The sequence below is a fragment of the Dermacentor silvarum genome, chromosome 11 (genome assembly GCF_013339745.2).
Source record: "Dermacentor silvarum isolate Dsil-2018 chromosome 11, BIME_Dsil_1.4, whole genome shotgun sequence".
NCBI classification, from domain to species: domain Eukaryota; kingdom Metazoa; phylum Arthropoda; class Arachnida; order Ixodida; family Ixodidae; genus Dermacentor; species Dermacentor silvarum.
Genome location: NC_051164.1, coordinates 48,354,842 through 48,373,892, shown reverse-complemented (window position 1 = coordinate 48,373,892; position 19,051 = coordinate 48,354,842). Strand labels below are relative to the sequence as shown.

The 19,051-nt window shown below is 45.9% G+C and overlaps 1 protein-coding gene across 1 annotated transcript in view; it reads right to left on the bottom strand.

The window, feature by feature from the left end:
• The window catches only part of LOC119434061 (uncharacterized), a 63,748-nt gene extending 45,263 nt beyond the window's left edge, over window positions 1–18,485 (bottom strand). The window contains exons 1-4 of the mRNA XM_049658301.1: window positions 18,432–18,485; window positions 14,903–14,946; window positions 3,076–3,157; window positions 1,138–1,212 (exon numbers count right to left, since the gene is read on the bottom strand). Of these exons, the coding sequence (XP_049514258.1) occupies window positions 1,138–1,212; window positions 3,076–3,157; window positions 14,903–14,946; window positions 18,432–18,485 (255 nt within the window). The remainder of the gene's footprint in view (window positions 1–1,137; window positions 1,213–3,075; window positions 3,158–14,902; window positions 14,947–18,431) is intronic.
• Between the last annotated feature and the right edge of the window lie 566 nt (window positions 18,486–19,051).

Here is a 19,051-nt window from a genome sequence, read left to right as displayed (position 1 = left end):
CCGACCTTGGGGGGGGGGGGTGGGGCGGTTTCGGGTGTTGTAACCTCGCACCCAACCAGTCCAACGTGTACCTTCAGGGCTCTGTTCACACTGTCATTACAATTCAGGAGGTGGCTCTGTTCACACTGTCATTACAATTCAGGAGGTGGCTTGAGGTCGAATTTTCCTGATTAACAAAAACACTCTATCAGTGTCTTGTATTTATTCACTCTTAAATTACTTTGGGTAAAACGCTGAAGAAATCCACATCGACGTCGTCCTTGGTGTCATTATTATAACTATTAGGCATTTTATTTGTTGTTGGATTCTTCTAGCTAAAGCAAGGCAATTACATATAGAGAAAAGTGCTTGCTTCCCCTCCCCCCGGCAGAGATCCTGGGTGCGCTACTGGTACAGGTAGCGGAACGCAAAGGCTGCTCGCACATGCGCAAACCACCACTTCCTTTCCTGAGTCGGCGAACGGCGCTGTTCGCGCCGCGTTTAACACAGATATCGCGGGATGACGATAAGCGAGCACACCAGTCGGGCGTTGACGTAGCACGCACGGGCGATAAGCAGCCTGCGCATCACGCTGCTGGTCGCCTTTCGTAAGCGATTACCGTGCCGCTCCGGTAGCCGAGTGGATAGAGTGTCGCCGGTGGCACTCGCAAGGGCCCACGTTCGAATCCCGGGAGCCGCAGTGATGAGCCGCAGCAGTGATCGGGTTCGGCGTGGTCCGCCACTCGGACCGGAGTGTGGGGATAAGGCGAGGCTTTGTGTTTTTTCACAAAGTCTCTCCTCGCTATCCCCCGGGCCCCTCTCCAAATGGGCAGGTGCCCGCGCTAACTTTTTTTTTCTTTTACCATTCGCCGATCATGGCCCCCACGATTGCGCTGGCACCATACAACTCCTGCATAGTGAACGAATAACATGGCGAAAAGACAAAGACCAGAAGGGGACACACTTATGCCTTCTTTGGTCCGTGTCTTTTCGCGCTGTTATTTGTTCACTATGCAGGAGTTGAATGTCGCTAGCGCAAAGGCATTCGCTCACTGTCGATCACCACAAATACGCTTTCACATTCAGTTACGGAGCAGTAGTCATTTTAACTAGCGCGACGCTATCTGAATGAAACATGAAGAACACGGCTGCACTCACCTGCTGGCTAGGAGGACGTCTGGTGGTACCGGGACTCCCACGGACGACGGCTCGAGAACGCAACTGCACACACTCCTGCACAGGTTAAAATTAAAGCAATGTTTTGTGCAGCTCCGTCGGTCACTCGTGTTGGTTAAATTATGTTTGGTTATGTTATGACGCAGCTTTAAATAGAGCTGCACTGTTCTGTGCAGCAAACAGATTCTTTTAAATGCGAATCATTTCTTGGCGAACATTTGCCACTTTGACAGTATCTATCTAGCCGCCTATGTCTTGGTGCTCTCAGGAACGTATCGTTAACTTGGTAGGTACCAAAATTGGCATAGTATGACAACAGTGTATGACGAACAAATAGCGCCATCGGCGCACTAGCAAATATTCGCCACACTAGTGGGCAGCTAATTGACTGGAAGTATGCAAGTACTCTTGTATTTGCGATTGCTACACCTACTAGGAAAACAGCGCCAACGGGACAACACAGGCGAACATGCTCCCGGAATTTTGAGTATCGATATAAACTACCTAAGCTGGAGATGGTCACAGGCACTTACATATCAAGAGGCCGCCGGTGAAACAGGAACAGGGACAAACAGTCCTGGAGGCAACGACCTTCTAACGTAATTACCTTGTTCATCCTATCGCGATCTTATAGCTTGAATTCTGAAGTTCGAACTAGCCGCTGCTTGTGGTTAAATTACGGTAAAATTTGCGAAACAGCCCATATCCATCCCTGATATACTATGATTCATAGCCGCAACTGGCAGTCACTTTAAGTATAGGAGGGCATTTACAATACTTTCATTTCAGTGTGCCATATCGTCTGCAGAAGCGACTCAGATGGACCAGGCATTGCCCTTAATCGTAAATGATCAACCATCGTCATGCATGGCGGTAAAGACGCCATGTGGTTCCCTTGCGTCCATTCGCACGGTACCACTGACGGCAACAGTGCAGCGTACAGGAATTGCAATGGCATGGCGTAACTACAACATTCCATGTGCACATAACACTATGGATCAGGCGGTCTATTTGTTTCCCGCTCACATTATGCGGTTAAAGACGCACTGCTGCTGTGCAACTATAGAGCCCGAAGAAATATGCCCTGTCTTCTATAAACCTGCTGCACTTTTCCTTTCATCATTAATGAAACCTTGCTCAACCGCAGATAAAGCACAGCGGAACGCAAAGACGGCTCGCACATGCGCAAACCTACGCTTCCTTTCCTGAGAGTGCCGGCGAACAGCACAGTTCGCGCCGCATTTAATCCGTCTAACTCAGACATCGCGGGATGACGATAAGCGAACACCAGTCGGGCGCAGGCGTTGACGTAGCACGCACTGTTCCCCCTCACCCCAAGCAGCCTGCGCATCACACAGCTGGTCGCCTTTCGTAAGGCGATTAACGTGCCGCTCCGGTAGCCGAGTGGATAGAGTGTCGCCGGTGGCACTCGCAAGGGCCCACGTTCGAATCCCGGGAGCCGCAGTGATGAGCCGCAGCAGTGATCGGGTTCGGCGTGGTCCGCCACTCGGACCGGAGTGGGGGATAAGGCGAGGCTTTGTGTTTTTTCACAAAGTCTCTCCTCGCTATCCCCCGGGCCCCTCTCCAAATGGGCAGGAGCCCGCGCTAATTTTTTTCTTTTATGATTTGCCGATCATGGCCCCCACGTTTGCGCGATACAACTCCTGCATAGTGAACGAATAACCGCGGTAAAAGACAAGGGCCAGAAGGGGACACACACATGCCTCCTTTCGTCCTTGCCTTTTCGCGCTGTTAGTCGTTCACTATGCAGGAGTTGTATGTCGCTAGCGCACACTGTGAGTCACAACAACTAAGCCCCGACATTCAAGTTAATGATTCAATGTGTGGCAGTTCATTTTAGACAGCGCGACGCTCTTTGACTGACGGTAGACGCACCGCGAAGAGCCCGTCTGCACTTACCTGCTTTAGCTGGCTAGGAGGACTTCTGGTGGCACCCGGACTCGCACGGAAGACTGCTCCAAGAACCCAACTCCAGGCACTCCTGCACGGGTTGAAAATAAATACTTTGTGCAGCTCCGTGGGTCACTCCGGGTGTTAGTTAACTGTTAGTGCACTGTTAACCCGCCTGTATCCAGCGTTTTCGAACTGGCAGTTGCCACTGTTCACCCAACTACTGTTTCGCGGTAACTTGTACTCATTGCGTTACTTCAACATTCCTTGCAGGTTAACAATAATTCACTCTTGTTCTGTATCATGCAATATTTTATGACGTGGCTGAAATAAACCTGAAATATTAAAAAAAACAGGCAGAGTGGCATTTACCCCTGCAGAATTATCGATAAACAGTTAGAGAGGAATATATGCCCAAATCGCTCGCTCTTCCCAACCACCACACAGCTGTCGCCTGCTTTGCACTTTATTTTTTAATTCGCTTGGATTGTCACGCGGCAGAACTTCAGTATGAAACTATGCTAAAATTATTAAATATAAGCATACTGGCTCGGTTCCTGCAAATACTGCAATAGAGACTTATAGAATGCTCGTTCATAATCAACTGTTCATAGTCTTCAGCCTGGTAGTTGAAGGATGCATTATTGACAACACTGCTTTGTACTTGTCACTCACCAACTGGGATATCCGTTGATGGGACTGGCAGTTATGCCTATAAATTATGTCCTCTAAATTATATTGTCACTGGACACATTAGGTGATTGGCTACACAGCAGAAATGCTGTACAACCCATTTATAGGAGGTCTTTATAAAAAAAAAACGTCTGCCTCCACATTTCTGATTACCAAGCACTGTGATATATTGGTTAAATACGAAGAGATAACGTCCGCTTACCGCTGAAGGACAACATCTCAATATCACCACTTTGTTTATTCGTAATCAAGTACAAGTATCACGGGTACTTATCCAGAAGGAGGTCTCATCGCAACGCAGAACCAGTCAAACTGTGCAGTATAACCTGTAAAGTTTATAGTTCACAAATTTTGAAGAAACCAGTGTCTAATTTTAAAAAAAACATAAACGAGATGTCTTTTGCCTGAGTTCGACGAGATAAATATAACAATAAAAGGCAGTGTTCTGTAATTATTCTAAAAGCGTCTAATCTAATCAGGCCAGGAAGTTTTGTCACAGATTGCACTCAACACGATCACCCCCTTTCCAGCCGACATAAACTTTGTGTAAATCTGCTTTAAAAGATGACTATAACTAGTGCAATTAGTATTCAGTAGTGCTGCGCGAGAGAACGTGCGGCCCCATTGAAAGGTCGTAGTGAAAGCCACATTTGCGAAACTTGTTGCGACAGATCAAGGCTGCCTTCCGTTGGACTTTACATCAGCAGCAAGATCACTGTTACCTCTGTGGTACCTACGACAGCCACAAGCACACCTCACGACTCCGGGAATAACGACGAAGACCCGTCATTCCACAGTGGCTCTACGACAGTTGACATTGTCATTACTGAACGAGGCCAGTGGCGCACCATCTACTTCTTGAGTGGGGGAAGGAAGGGTAAGGGAGGGGGGGGGGGGGGGGGGGCAAATCGCAAGAACTCTGACCTCGCTCCCTCTCTCTATATATATTTATATATGTTATTTTTTGCGAATTACTACCACAATAGGTGAAACAGCATATAAAATTTCAAGGTGAGGCAGGAACAAAAGGCAATGCGTGTCTCACAGAGGTCTAGGATCCCACTCAGTAGCAGCAGTACAGCGCACACAAAAAATGTACATTTGCTACAAACATAATACTAATAATTAGACGAAGAATTGTACTTGTTCTTTAAGTCTACAGCCTAAATGTATCGCTAGTTCACGTAATAGTATTGTCTAAGTTCTACGCAACGAAGTACGATCAACATACATTACGTGCAATATTCACTAGAAAAAATGACAGCAGATGTGTGCAACAACCTGATTTCCATCGAAGGTGTTTCTTTCGAACAGTTGCAATAAAGCTTTCAATTTTTTGTAATTATATCGCATACATTAAAAAGTTGCCCGCATATGACTTTGCCCGCATGTAATCCTTTGGAGCACTTTTTGTTTGGAATTTTTAAAAAGCCAGTAATTCATCAACACACATGTTACTTCGCCATAACATTAATTCGCCCTCCTTATTCAATTTCTGCTAGATTTGATATCGGTTGAGCTCACAGTTCTGCCAGAGCAACGTGATAAATTATTTTTTCGCAAAACACATTCATAAAGCTCCGGATTCCTTGCATGCGTAATTTACTGCAAATGTCATAATTAGTCCCCTGTCTTTAAAGTTTACCTACACATTGTCCGTAACGAGCCCTTTCTTTTCGCCAAATATAAACAAAATGTCTTGCTTAGTTCACCGAGGACATCGCTGAAACAAATTCTGAGCGTGTTATGACGCCTGAAAGTAGGGACAGAAAGATGACGGCTCAATAATTATTTGCAAAGCTTCTAGCTGGATCAGGAACGTAAAAATTTTGTCGCACATTGCAGCTACCATGTCCCCACTCCCCTTTCCAGAAAATATAAACCTGCTGTAACCTACAGCTATGTCGGGACACTGGGAAGCATAGCTGATACCTGCCATATCACACGCTTTAACACATAAATAAGAATCTTTTTACAAAGGCTGCGTATGATCCGGCTACATTTAACTTCGCACAGAGACAGTTTCCATAGCATGCCAACAATTTTCGCTAAATTTGGTCTTGGTGGATTTTACAGTTCTGCCATGGCAGCGGGATCAATTCTTCCTCGCTCGCTCATAATTTTATAGAGTGCTTGCATACATAATTTATTGAGAAAGCCCCAATTACCCATCTACTCTGAACTTCACCTACACATCACCTATTAACTTGTCCTTACAGTCACCAAACAAAACGAAGCTGAATCCTTTAGTTCAGTAAGGACGCCAGGCGAAGCTAGTATATCATGCATGAAAAAGTAAATATAAATAAAATATGAGGGTTCAATAATAATTGGTATCGCTACTACATAAGCCAGAAACGTTAAAGCTACGTGACACATTGCGCTTGAAATCTGCCTATTCCTTCAAAGTATAGAATATCTGAAACGCAGATTTCTCTTGGGACATTGAGAAACCTAGTAGCAGCGTGATACTTTCGAACAATTGGTTACATGTTTTTTAACCTGTATTTGATCAACACGCATTTACAATCGCACAATAACTTGGCGTATGGTTCCCCTTATATTCGCAAAATTCGACCTCAGTTGTAGTTGTAATTATGCCAGCGCAGCCGTCCTAAATTTTACACCGCTCGTAAAACAGGACTATAACGCAATGGACCACTTGCATACGTATTCTACTGGAAAATGCACATTTAAACCACCCATTTGGAACATTGCCTACAGATTACCCATAGCATGCCCTTAATTATCCCCAGATATAAACAGAATGCCTTGTTTAGCTCAGAGAGGACACCGGAGAAACAAACTACGAGTCTCGTATGATGCACGAAAACACATGGAAAAACGAGGGTTTAGCAATTATCTACAACACTTGCCTTAAAAGCAGAAAAGTGAATGTCTCGCAACCGCAATGCGCTTAAAATTATGTCTATTTTCACCGAATTTCAACCGTATCTCGTGGTGTTGCTTTAGAAGTCTGGGAAACATTACAATGAGCGGCAGTATGACTCCCTGGAAATAACTTTCTACAAAGACTGTAATGAACCTACACAGGATAAACATCTATCGCTCGTCACTCGGAACATTTCCTCGTACTTCAAATACATAAAAACCCCTCATCCGCATAGTTCACCGAAGATACCGGGAGAAAACAAATAAATCCCGCGTATAACGCATAAAAATAGGGCGAAAGAGACTCTTCAGTAACTGTTTTCGGAGCACATAAGCAACCTACACAGGAGAAATTTTCGATGCACGCCACCAAAAAGTGGCCCTCATTTTTTCAAAAAATAAAACATCTGCTGTTCTTGCTCCTGCTGAGATACAATTATTAGTGTAGCTCTTAGAAACAGCTTGAAAATGAAATCGACGAGGTCAGAAGTGACAGAAGGCTTTAGAAAAAAATTCAGCTCAGTGTTCTATTGGTATTTAAATGGCTTTGCACGTTCGACCAATGTCACTTTCACGAACATATCTATACATTAAGTCGTGATTAGACAGTCAAACTCTACAGTTATACCTGTAAAAGTTTTGATTACACTTTTTGATGGTGATAAGATAATGAGACTGCAACGCTATGTAGGCTGTCTCCGGACAGAGATTAAATAGTTCCAGCGTTTGAAAATCCAACGATTTCATACCGTAAACGACACCAGTCGTTGGGCGCGGCTGATTATAATACGTTATCCAGACCTCGACCTCGCTCGCAAGTTAAATAAGCTGATTTTGTTTTCAAATACAGATATAGGGTTCCCAAAACACTGGGCATCATGCAAGTAGCTCAAGCTGACATTTGCTAGGGCGGGAACTGCCCAGCGCCAGGCCTTCCTCGCAACGCGAGCGTGTACGGAGAATCCCGCGTGTCGTCCGCTACAGCGCGTCCTGAGGAGACACAAAAGACAATCCTCGCTGCCCAAGCAGGGGATACGTAGTAAAGAAAAGCATTGCTGACATGGCCACTCTATTACGAAAGAAAATTTAGCTTAAGCTGTAGTTTTGTTGGACTTTGCAGCATGCAGCCGAAAGTACCCGCTTTCGAAAGTGTGTGTGTGTGTGTGTGTAGGGGGGGGGGGGGCAAATGGCGTACTTTGCCCCCCCCCCCCTTCTTTACAGTGGGGGGGGGGGGGGGGGGGGGAGGGGTCAAGCGCCCCCCGGTAGATACGCCTATGAACGAGGCATATCAACAAAGAACGCTCATTTACACCGATGGATCTGTCTCAGCCGCCAGCTCCACAGGCGGTTTTATCATCCCGGCCTTACCATTCACAATGAAGTTGAAAGTGTCCCACATAACGACCTCTACGGCAACAGAACTATCCACCCTACGTGCCACTGTTAATTGCATCGCACTAGTAAAACTTCTAAAGTGGGTCATTTTTTTGTGACTCCAAGGCATCCCTTCATAATCTGCAGTAAGCCCTACCACGCAAGACCTATGAACAACTCGGTGTTCGAGACTAGAGAGGTTCTCCATCAAGCCCTCATAAACGGACATCACATCATCTTCCAATGGCTTCCGTGGCACTGTGGCATCGTCGGTAATGAATTTGCTGATGATGCCACCCGGTCAGCCCATAAAGAAACCCTGACAGTTCCTCTATCTCCATCTTTCTATTCCCTCTTTTTCGTCCCCCAGAGTAGGGTAGCCTACCAGACGCATTTCTGGTTAACATCCCTGCCTTCTGTCTTTCTCTCCTCCTTTCCAATTCCCTTGTCGAGGACAGCCACTGCGAGGGGTCTTCGCTTACTTGCTCCTCATTTCTTATTGGTATGTCCGACACACCGATCTGTGACTCATGCAACTGTGAAGAGGCAATCGAGCACGTGTTGTGTTTTTGTAATCTTTATGGCATCGAACGCGACGTTCTTCGGAGTGTGTTAAATCAATTAGATAGCAAAACATTCTCAGAGACAAAGATTCTTGGACCATGACCTTAACCGTGTAGGGTAGCAAACCGGACGTGCGTCTGGTTGACCTCCCTGCCTTCTTTTCCTCCTCCTATATGGTCTGAAGATCTCGATCACGCACTTTATTGCAAAGGACACTATTCAATTTTGCCCACCCATGACTGATAACGCTAGCCTTACTTTTACCAAAATGTAAAGTGTGTGTATTGCACAGTTCCCTCAGGACGCTAGGAAACATAGCAATTCTAGGAAACTAGAATTGGGCTATCTGCCACAGGCAACCTTAAATAAATTTTGAAAGTGTTCGCTGAAACACCCTGTATATTGTTTACCGAACGTAACCGATCTGGTTCCATGGAGTCGGTGCGCTACATGCTCATTGCTGTTATGGGAAGTCCGTCTCACTGTAGCACCAGCAGTTTATACTAACCAATATAGTGTATTGTTAATCCGGCAGCCATCATGAATTTCCTGAATAGAGGATCGTAAGGCAAAGGTGCACCCGTGGCAATATTACTATCACAACAAAAAGTCACTCTTGATGTCTTCTTTAATCCTGCTCACCATCCTCCATGGGAACAAAAACACGTTCTCTCGTCCTTGTCTTTTCGCGCTGTTATTCGTTCACCATGCAGGGGTTGTATGTTGCTAACGGAAAGGTGTTCGGTCACTATGAATCACAACAAATACGGCTTCACATTCAGCTACTGGCCAAGTTCATAAGTTACTGAGCGGTAGTTAATTAGCGCGACGCTCTTCGACTGACGGTACACGCACCGCACTCATCCGCTTTAGTTGGCTTGGAGGTGTCGTGTTCGCCGTGTCTTTTTCATTGGTGTCCTACCTCCTAAAGTGGATTTATTAGGCGGAGCTTGTTAGAGAATTTCGCGTCCCACAAGCGTTGCCAATAGCACCTGCTTTTTTTTTTCTCAGCAATGGCTTTAGATCTATGGCAGGGACAGCGATGGAAGCGTTGTTATCTTTTGATGCTGTTGATGCGACGAGCTATTCGGCAAGCATGTCGCCTTCAAACCCTCCATGCCCAGGAACCCGTTCATATGCGTTGAACGTCGCAGAGAACCGAGTAAAGCTCGTCGAATACAGGATGGAAACACAGTAAAAGCTGGAAATGAATTTAGGAGCACTAGGTAAACTAGCATGGGCATAGCATAGCACAGCCCATGCAACAAAAATTCAATGTTTTAATCATTTCGGGAGAATTTCGCGAAAGGCGTATACGAAAATCGATGCGAGGATGCGTGGGACGGGAAACTTTCAATGTTCAGGAAGCAGAAAGTAAAATACCCTTTATTGTATCTGTGTTGGCAGTGGGGAAAAGAACCGGGATACTGGTCAGTAGATATATATATATATATATATATATATATAGAGAGAGAGAGAGAGAGAGAGAGACAGAGAGAGAAGAGAAGAAGGTCAGTAAATACCTCAGCGTCGGATACAATCGGTACGTCAGAGCAGGATGATATAATCATGCGCCTATTATAGTGAAGGAATAAGAATTAAATAGCGATAATAAATATGCGTAATTATTGAAGTAATATGTTGGCGCCGTAGCATATGCCACTGCCCCGTTCCAAAGGAGAATTCATTGAGAATCATCAGGGAAACAATAAATGTTGCGATAAACTGTGGTCCAACAAGAAATGCAAGAAATGCAAACAACAAGACTTGCATGCGATACGTAGTACGCCTAACATTACTTACAAACAAGAACTCACGTATGTTCTAATTATGCATGCAATGCGCAAAATTCTCAAACGTGAAGCTATACTCCAGTGGCTCCCCCTCGGCCTGTCACTGTTGACGACTTCAACTGTCCATCGTCGGGCAAACTTCGGTGTTGCGAACTAATGTGTGGGATGACGGAGGTATGACCATTATGAAGGTGTGACGAAGACATCGGAATAACGGCGACGCCAATAATGATGATGACTGACGACTTAGCTGCAGTCGTTGTGAAATATTGCAATTTGAAACGTATATAAAATTGTGCATCGTCGTAAAAATGCTTCGCTAGAGGAAAGACGTTGTGGGGCCAACCGGGAATGGTATGTAATGCCTCTACCATCAAACATTGCTCAAAAAATAAAATCAGATATCTTGCCGGCCGAAATTTTATTCGTGAAATTCTTACGTATGTCGGTAAATTTACTCTACTAGGTGCAGATATAAATTCACGGTTGGAAAGTTTAGAGGACACCGAAGAAAAGCATTAGGATATGCTATCTAGATGAATTGGAAGGAAGGGGGAATAGGCGGAAAGACAGGGAGGACAGCAGAATTCATCATCAGCCTATATTTTATGTCCACTGCAGGACGAAGGCCTCTCCCTGCGATCTCCAATTACCCCTGTCTTGCGCTAGCGTATGCCAACTTGCCCCTGCAAATTACCTAATTTCATCACCCCATCTGCTTTTCTGCCGACCTCGACTGCGCTTACCTTCTCTTGGTATCCATTCTGTAACCCTAATGGTCCATCAGTTATCCATCCTACGCATTACATGGCCTGACCAGCTCCATTTCTTCCGCTTTATGTCAACTAGAATATCGGCTATCCCCGTTTGTTCTCTGATCCACACCGCTCTCTTCCTGTCTCTTAACGTTAGTCCTAAGATGTTTCGCTCCATTGCTCTTTGTGCGGTCCTTAACTTGTTCTCGAGCTTCTTTGTTAACCTCCAAGTTTCTGCCCCATATGTTAGCACCGGTAGAATGCAATGATTGTACACTTTTCTTTTCAACGACAGTGGTAAGCTCCCAGTCAGGATTTGGCAATGCCTGCCGTATGCACTCCAACCCAATTTTATTCGTCTGTGAATTTCTTTCTCATGATCAGGGTCCCCTGTCAGTAATTGACCTAGATAAACATATTCCTTTACAGACTCTAGAGGCTGACTGACGATCCTGAATTCTTGTTCCCTTGCCAGGCTATTGAACATTATCTTTGTCTTCTGCATATTCATCTCCAACCCAATTCTTACACTTTCTCGATTAAGGTCCTCAATCATTTGCTGTAATTCGTCTCCACTGTTGCTGAATAGGACAATGTCATCTGCAAACCGAAGGTTGCTGAGATATTCGCCGTTGATCCTCACTCCTAAGCCTTCCCCGCCTAAGAGCTTGAATACTTCTTCTAAGCATGCAGTGAATAGCTTTGGAGAGATTGTGTCTCCTTGCCTGACCCCTTTCTTGATAGGTAACTTTCTACTTTTCTTGTGGAGAACCAAGGTAGCTGTGGAATCCTTGTAGATATTTGCTAAGATATTCACGTATGCCTCTTCTACTCCTTTATTACGCAATGCCTCTATGACTGCTGGTATCTCTACTGAATCAAATGCCTTTTCATAATCTATGAAAGCCGTATAGAGAGGTTGATTGTAATCCGCAGATTTCTCGATTACACGATTGATGACATGGATATGATCCATTGTAGAATATCCCTTCCTGATGCCAGCCTGTTCTCTTGGTTGGCTGAAGTCAAGTGTTGCCCTGATTCTATTGTTAATTATCTTGGTGAATATTTTATACAATACTGAAAGCAAGCTAATGGGTCTATAATTCTTCAATTCTTTAACGTCTCCCTTCTTATGGATTAGTAAAATGTTGGCGTTCTTCCAGCTCTCTGGTACACTTGAAGTCGTGAGGCATTGCGTATAAAGGGCCGCAAGCTTTTCAAGCATGATATCTCCTCCATCTTTGATTAAATCTACTGTTATTCCATCTTCTCCAGCATCTTTTCCCCTGGTCATGTCTTTCAAGGCCCTTCTAATTTCATCGCGAGTTATGGAAGGAGCCTCTGTATCCGGTTCATCACTATTTTGAATGAAAGTAGCTCGGCTGTTTTGGGCACTGTACAGGTCAGTATAGAATTCTTCCGCTGCTTTTATTATCTCATCTAAATTGCTGATGATATTACCATGCTTATCTTTCAGTGTTACATATTGCCTTGTCCTATGCCAATCTTTCTTTTTACTGATTTAATGCTGCGTCCATATTTTACGGCTTCCTCAATTTTTCCCACGTTATAATTTCGAATATCTCTTAATTCTTCTTGTTGATCCGTTTTGACAGTTCAGCGAATTCTATATGATCTCTTCAGTTTGACACTTTCATGTTTTTTCGTTTCTTTATTAGGTCCTTTGCTTTTTGGAGGAGCTTAGCTACTGGTTGCCTTGCTGCCTTACCTCCCACTTCAATTGCTGCTACTGAGATCAGCCTAGTCACGGTTTCATCCATTACCTCTATGTTGTCTTTATCTTCATGTTCTAAAGCTGCGTATTTGTTTGCGAGCTCAAGCCTGAATTGGTCTGCTTTTACCCTTACTTCCTCTAGGTTGGCCTGTTTTCTCTTTACTAATTTCACTCTTTCTCTCTTCAAATTGAGAGAAATCCTAGACCTCACTAACCTATGGTCACTGCACTTAACCTTACCTAACACTTCTACATCCTGCACTATGCTTGTATCGGCAGAGAGTATGAAATCTATTTCATTCCTTGTTTCTCCATTAGGGCTTTTCCAGGTCCAATTCCTGTTGCTGCGCTTCCTGAAGAAGGTGTTCATTATTCGGAGCCTATTCCTTTCCGCGAATTCTACTAACATCTCTCCACTTGCATTCCTAGAATCGATGTCGTAGTTGCCAATTGCTTGCCCACCATCCTGCTTTTTCCCACTTTTGCATTGAAGTCACCCATGACTACAGTATACTGAGTTTGCACCTTTCTCATTGCTAATTCAACGTCTTCATAAAACTGTTCTACTTCTTCATCATCGTGACTGGAGGTTGGGGCGTAGGCTTGTACTACCTTCATTTTGTACCTGCTATTCAGCTTTATTACGACGACTACTACCCTCTCATTAATGCTGTAGAATTTATCAATGTTGCCCGCTATGTTGTTATGGACTAGAAATCCTACCCCGGATTCTCTCTTGTCTGGAAGACCTCTATAGCAGAGGACGTGGACGTTAGTCAGCACTGTGTAAGCCTCACCAGTTCTTCTAACCCCCCCCCCCCCCCTCACTAAGGCCAATAATATCCCAGCAATGCCTGATGATTCTTCAAATAGTCCTGCTAAGCTAGCCTCACTCGAGAGGGTGCGCGTGTTGAACGTTGCCAGTTTCAGTTTCCATTGGCGGCCTGCCTTGACCCAGAGATTCTTAGCACCCTCTGCCGCGTAGCAGGTCTGACCGCCGCCTCGGTCAGGTGCTCCGCAGCCACTGGGGACTGAGGGGCATACAGCTGAATTATGCATCTGTTAAAGCAATGGGCCACTATTTAAGAATAGGCTTGTTATAATCCGAAAAAAACTACAAAATAAGAATAACGGTCGCGACACCTCTTCAGGCTCGTTCAAAACTTGCCGCCACGTCATATGTTCCAATAGCGTCTTATCCAGTAATTTATTCGTTAACAGGTTAACCACTACGCAGTGTTCATGGGGCATCAAATTCGCAACGCAGCAAGTTTCGGGAACTTTTCCTGCGCCAAACTGGCGTATGCACGAGAGGGAATACATTGAACGCCGTGACGTCACACCGGCGTGTATGTGCTGAGGTTGTGTCACGAAATTATAAAGAATAAAGACTGAAACTATTTTCCTTAATTACCAATTCTTATCCCGCCGAGCGAATGAAATTAAGCTTTTGAAATAAAATTCGTCCCACTAAAATGAATTTCATGTTACTATGCACTGACTTTAATTAGGAACCCCCCCCCCCCCATCAACAGCTTCGCGACGCTGTACTTTCAAGGAGGTTTTAAAAAAATTTTGTTTAAACCTCCTTGTGTACTTTCAAGCAACTGCCGTCTGCTCTGCTCGCACCGAGCGTGGGCTTCTGTTTCGGTTTTAGTCTTGATTTGCCCTCCCGAGTGACGTACAGGGGTCAAGACAAATCAGCAGGATGTGTACGCCAGCGGCGACGCACAATCGATCTCGACACACGGCTGCACCAGCTGCCCCGACTACAAGCGACCCATAACACTTGCGGCCAAGCAACTGAGGTGAGACTGTCAGGCACCAGCCGAAGCCGAGCGAAGTGGTCAGAACACCCGTAGGAGAAAGAGGCACCTATAGCTGCGAAGAGCTGGATCTGAGAGGTGAGCGACCCTGGAATCCGGGCTCTTACACCTATCCTAAATTTACTGCTCCTCGCTCAAAGACCCATCTTTTACTATGTAAAACGTTTCTCGAATCAACCAAGTAAATGCACGCCCGCTCACCCGCACGTGGCTTCAAGTCGGAGTGCGCAGCCCTTGCGGTTGAGCTGCTAACAGTAGACCAGCTGGCGACGTTCGTTCCAGTAGCAGCAGCCGTCGCAGTTTTCCGACCGGATCGACTTGCCGGAAAACATGCCGCGTTGCTCTGCAAAGTAGTTAAAAAAAATAAGTCGCAGTGTTGATGGCTGCTCTTTCGTCGCGGATAGTTCAAATGTGCTCTGTGAAGGCGTCAGGCTGTCCACGGCAAGGCTTATCTTTCTGACGTTCCGATGCTTTGTACGACCATTCAACGTCAGCGCCCCGTTAAAAGGGACACTCGTATATTCGGCAGTCTCACCCGAATGGCGAAACATTTAAAGCGATACAAATGTTTAGCGTTTCGCTGATGCTTCTGATAAAGGCGTTCTACGAATACGCAGGATTACATGTCCGCATCACAAGCACGCCAGGCAACTGCCATAGCGCTGAAGAAACGGTACCTTGGAAGCAAAGCGGCTCACAACGACCCCGTGCTTGCGTGATGAGCGCCGCCACTGGTGTTGCAGGCGCTGCACTTCAATGGGTCACAATATGAGACGGAAGGAAAAACCGTCAGCGTTCTAGCTAGAAGTGTGCAGTTTGTTCGGCTGATGCTACTGTTGTCCGTTTGTGATCAACTCCATATGAAGCTTAACAAGCTGTCCTTGAAGTCTTGAATGACAAGCACGGGACTTAGACCCTGGTCTGTAAAGCTTGTATGCTGCAGAAGACTGTGTGATGGTGATGTGCCTTCCTCTTTCCTTTCCATTCTTGGATGTTTCTTTTTACCTTTTTTTTTTTTAACAGCGGAGCTGTTTAAGCCGGGCGTAATGTGTCTGCTGAACCCAAAAATGTGGGCCGATCCTGGCGGCAGTGCAGAAAGGGTCCAAGCTCAATGGCACACACCCCTGAGAACTAGCGAAGCTGAGCCTGGCTAAGTCTAGATAAGCATGGTTGGGACTACTTAAGCTTAGTCAGTCATCGATAGCCAATCGGTAGCCAACCAATAGTTAATCGATAATCAACAAATAATCAATAAATTCCGGAAAACGCTGGGGATGACTTGGTAGCTAGTGCTTAGCCTAGCCCAAATACGTGGTCAATACCTTGCGATAGCCAATCGATAGCCAATCACTAGCTAATAGATAATCGATCAATAATCAAGAAATTCCAGGAAATGCTGGCGATTACTTCGTAGGGCTTAGCCCAGGCCAAATATGTGGCCAACACCTTGCGATAGCCAATCACTACTTAATCGATAATCGATCACTAATAAAAAAAATCCGAGAAATGCTGGGGATGACTTGGTAGCGATTAGCCTAGCCCAAAAGCCAGGAATAGCTAGGCGACCATCACATCAGCTCCGATGTCTATTCAGCATTGCGCCCACAGTGCAAGCTATGCTAATTTTTGTTTCCTATTGTTAGTCAGCTTTTCTTTCTCGGTGTGGTGTTTGTATATGTTTACTTGATCAATAATAATAATAATAATAATAATAATAATAATAATAATAATAATAATAATAATAATAATAATAATAATAATAATAATGATTATGATGATGATGATAATGAAGTGCAGCAAGAACAAGGGCACAAGAAGAAAGGAAACACAAACACTTATCGCTTGTGTCTGCGTTTCGTTCCTTCTAGTGTCCCTGTTCCGCTGCACTAGACGTCATGCCATTCCTTCGCCATGTTTTCTTGCATATCCCGAGCCACGCACAATGCACGCTGCGGAAACAATCACATGACACGTCATGGCAGCGGAGTTTTTACATGGAATAGCTTTCCATGCCGATAGCGTGGGGTCACGCGACATGATTCACCAGTAGCTGGAGGCGCTAACACAGAAAAGGAACAACTCCTTAGCATCTTCTTAGGGCGCGGCAAAGTCACAGAATTTTCATATCCCAAAGCAATACAAGCCATGAACTCCCACAGCAATGGTTATTTTCTGGCCTATAATGCGACGCAAGTTCCCCGATGGCGAGTGCACCGGTCGCGTGTTGAGAAAGTTCTAACAATAGTTTGGGCCACCGAGTTTCCTACAATAATTATTGTATGAAACTAAATAGTGCGGGCTTTGGACGGATGTGTGTCGGCACCTGGCAGCTTTCTGATAAAACATCGCGTCGGAGGTTCGTGCGCCCACAAGTAGGTGGCGGTAAGCCGAAGTCTGTGTATTCGCAGAACTTCACCTATGCATGCCTATACTCCATCTCACAAGCTGGTTGGAGCACCGCCGAAGGTACGAGGCATACACAGACAATATCATTGCACAGCGCTATATATTTCCGCGCGTAACTGGCTGATTATTGGCTGCCCGAGATAGTTTTATTTTGGGTCGCTATATGATACGGTACAGCGATATGCGACATGTTAGGGCCTTTGCGCATGGACTTCGTATACCGTGAATTACTGCGGCAATTGCCGCCGGTAACCGTAATAGCCACCCTAACCGTGATCACCCATAGTAGAGGGAACTTGAATGGCAACATGGCAGTGCACATACAGCGCCGACCGCCTGCTTCGATCCGAATTAGCACTTTTTAATCCGCCCTGTGAGCAAGAAAATTAAATTGCATTATGGGTTTGTATGTGCCAGATCCACGATCTGATTATGAGGCACGCCGTAGTGGGGGACTCCGGAATAATTTGGACCACCTGTGAGCAAGAAACAAGCGGCAAAATCCCTCATCGTTAAGTGTCATCTCGAGCTGAGGTCAAATCATTAGGTATGTTTTGTCGTAATTATTGAGATAGGCTGTTTGTTTTCACGCGGCTAGGACTACAGACACGGCACCGAGCCGCAAACCTGGTTTGCTTTCTAGTTAGGAGATTGCGCCACAGCATTAGCATTGGTGATGCGTTGACGATGCGGAACGCTATAAAATCCTAATTGTTCACTACACCATTGATTTACTATCCCGCTCTAGCATTGTACTGGATGACAGCAGCGAGCAAACGCCAAGCAGACGCCGAGCAGAAGCTGTGGCACAGGTGAACATTTGTAAAGGCCTTCGCCCGTACTACTTGCTAAGGAGGCTTCAAGGTAACTGAAGTGAAAGCGTACAGGTAAAGCGAAGCCCTGCTGTCGCATGCCTGTAAACGCAGCTTATGTTACGGCGTCCCTATTATGGTCATTCGGCCTTCCCATTGGCTAAGAATTCGTGTAGCTTCTGCAGTGCTGCAACCAACTTGTGAGATGGAGTATAGATACCGTTACTGGCTTTTTGGTAGACGAAACGGTGGTACGAATGGAACGAACAAAATGAGCTCGGGTACATATTCAAAGAGTGCTACGAAATACAAGAAAACGAGAAGTGCTTGGCGGTGTTACGCGTATCTATTTCATGATTATCATAAACATGCTACCTCACCATCACTTAGTTTTTCATTTAAGTTTTTCTCTCTCCCCCATACCTTTAGCCGCTGGCTTATTGACCTATCCCCCGTAGTGGGTAAGCGCCACAAGTGATGGAACAAGCAAGCAAGCAAGCAAGCACGCGCACGAGCAGGAAGCCTCGTTGGCACGCGAACACGAGGCACGTCGACGGTCGTTCCATTTCGTGCTGCGCTCTGGGCGGTCTCCCGAGAAGGGAAGCGGTCGACGACGCCCGTCTCAATAACGCAACGAGCAAGATTGTACTCGAACGCAGCAGGAAAAGAATCATACCAGTCGCCAGGCGTGACCGCCAGCTAGGGATACGCCGCCCGCCAGAGAGGACCGAAGTGGACGAATCGGCAGCAAGCTCCTGCCGCCTCGATGACGGCTCCGGACCAGCACAACCGGTACCCGATGCCAAGCGAACGCCAGGAACGCCGGCGCCGACGTCCGAAGACTGTCGCCGACTCCGAACCAACCGGGTCCGCTATATGCTTCGTTGGCGCGATTCCGGCGTCGTCCGAGGTTCCCGCCTACGAAGACCGCGTGGAAGTTCAGAACAGCAGCAGAACAAGCCCCGCCGACCGACGCCGACGCTCCGTCTGCCGTCGAGGGACCGCCAAACGAGGATGCTTGCCGGAAGCAGCCACCGAGGACCTGCCTATCCCTGAGCGACGCCGCCTGCCCACCGTCACCGGGATTCTGAAGCATCGGCGTCGTCCGTGGTTCTACGCGTTCTACTCCTCC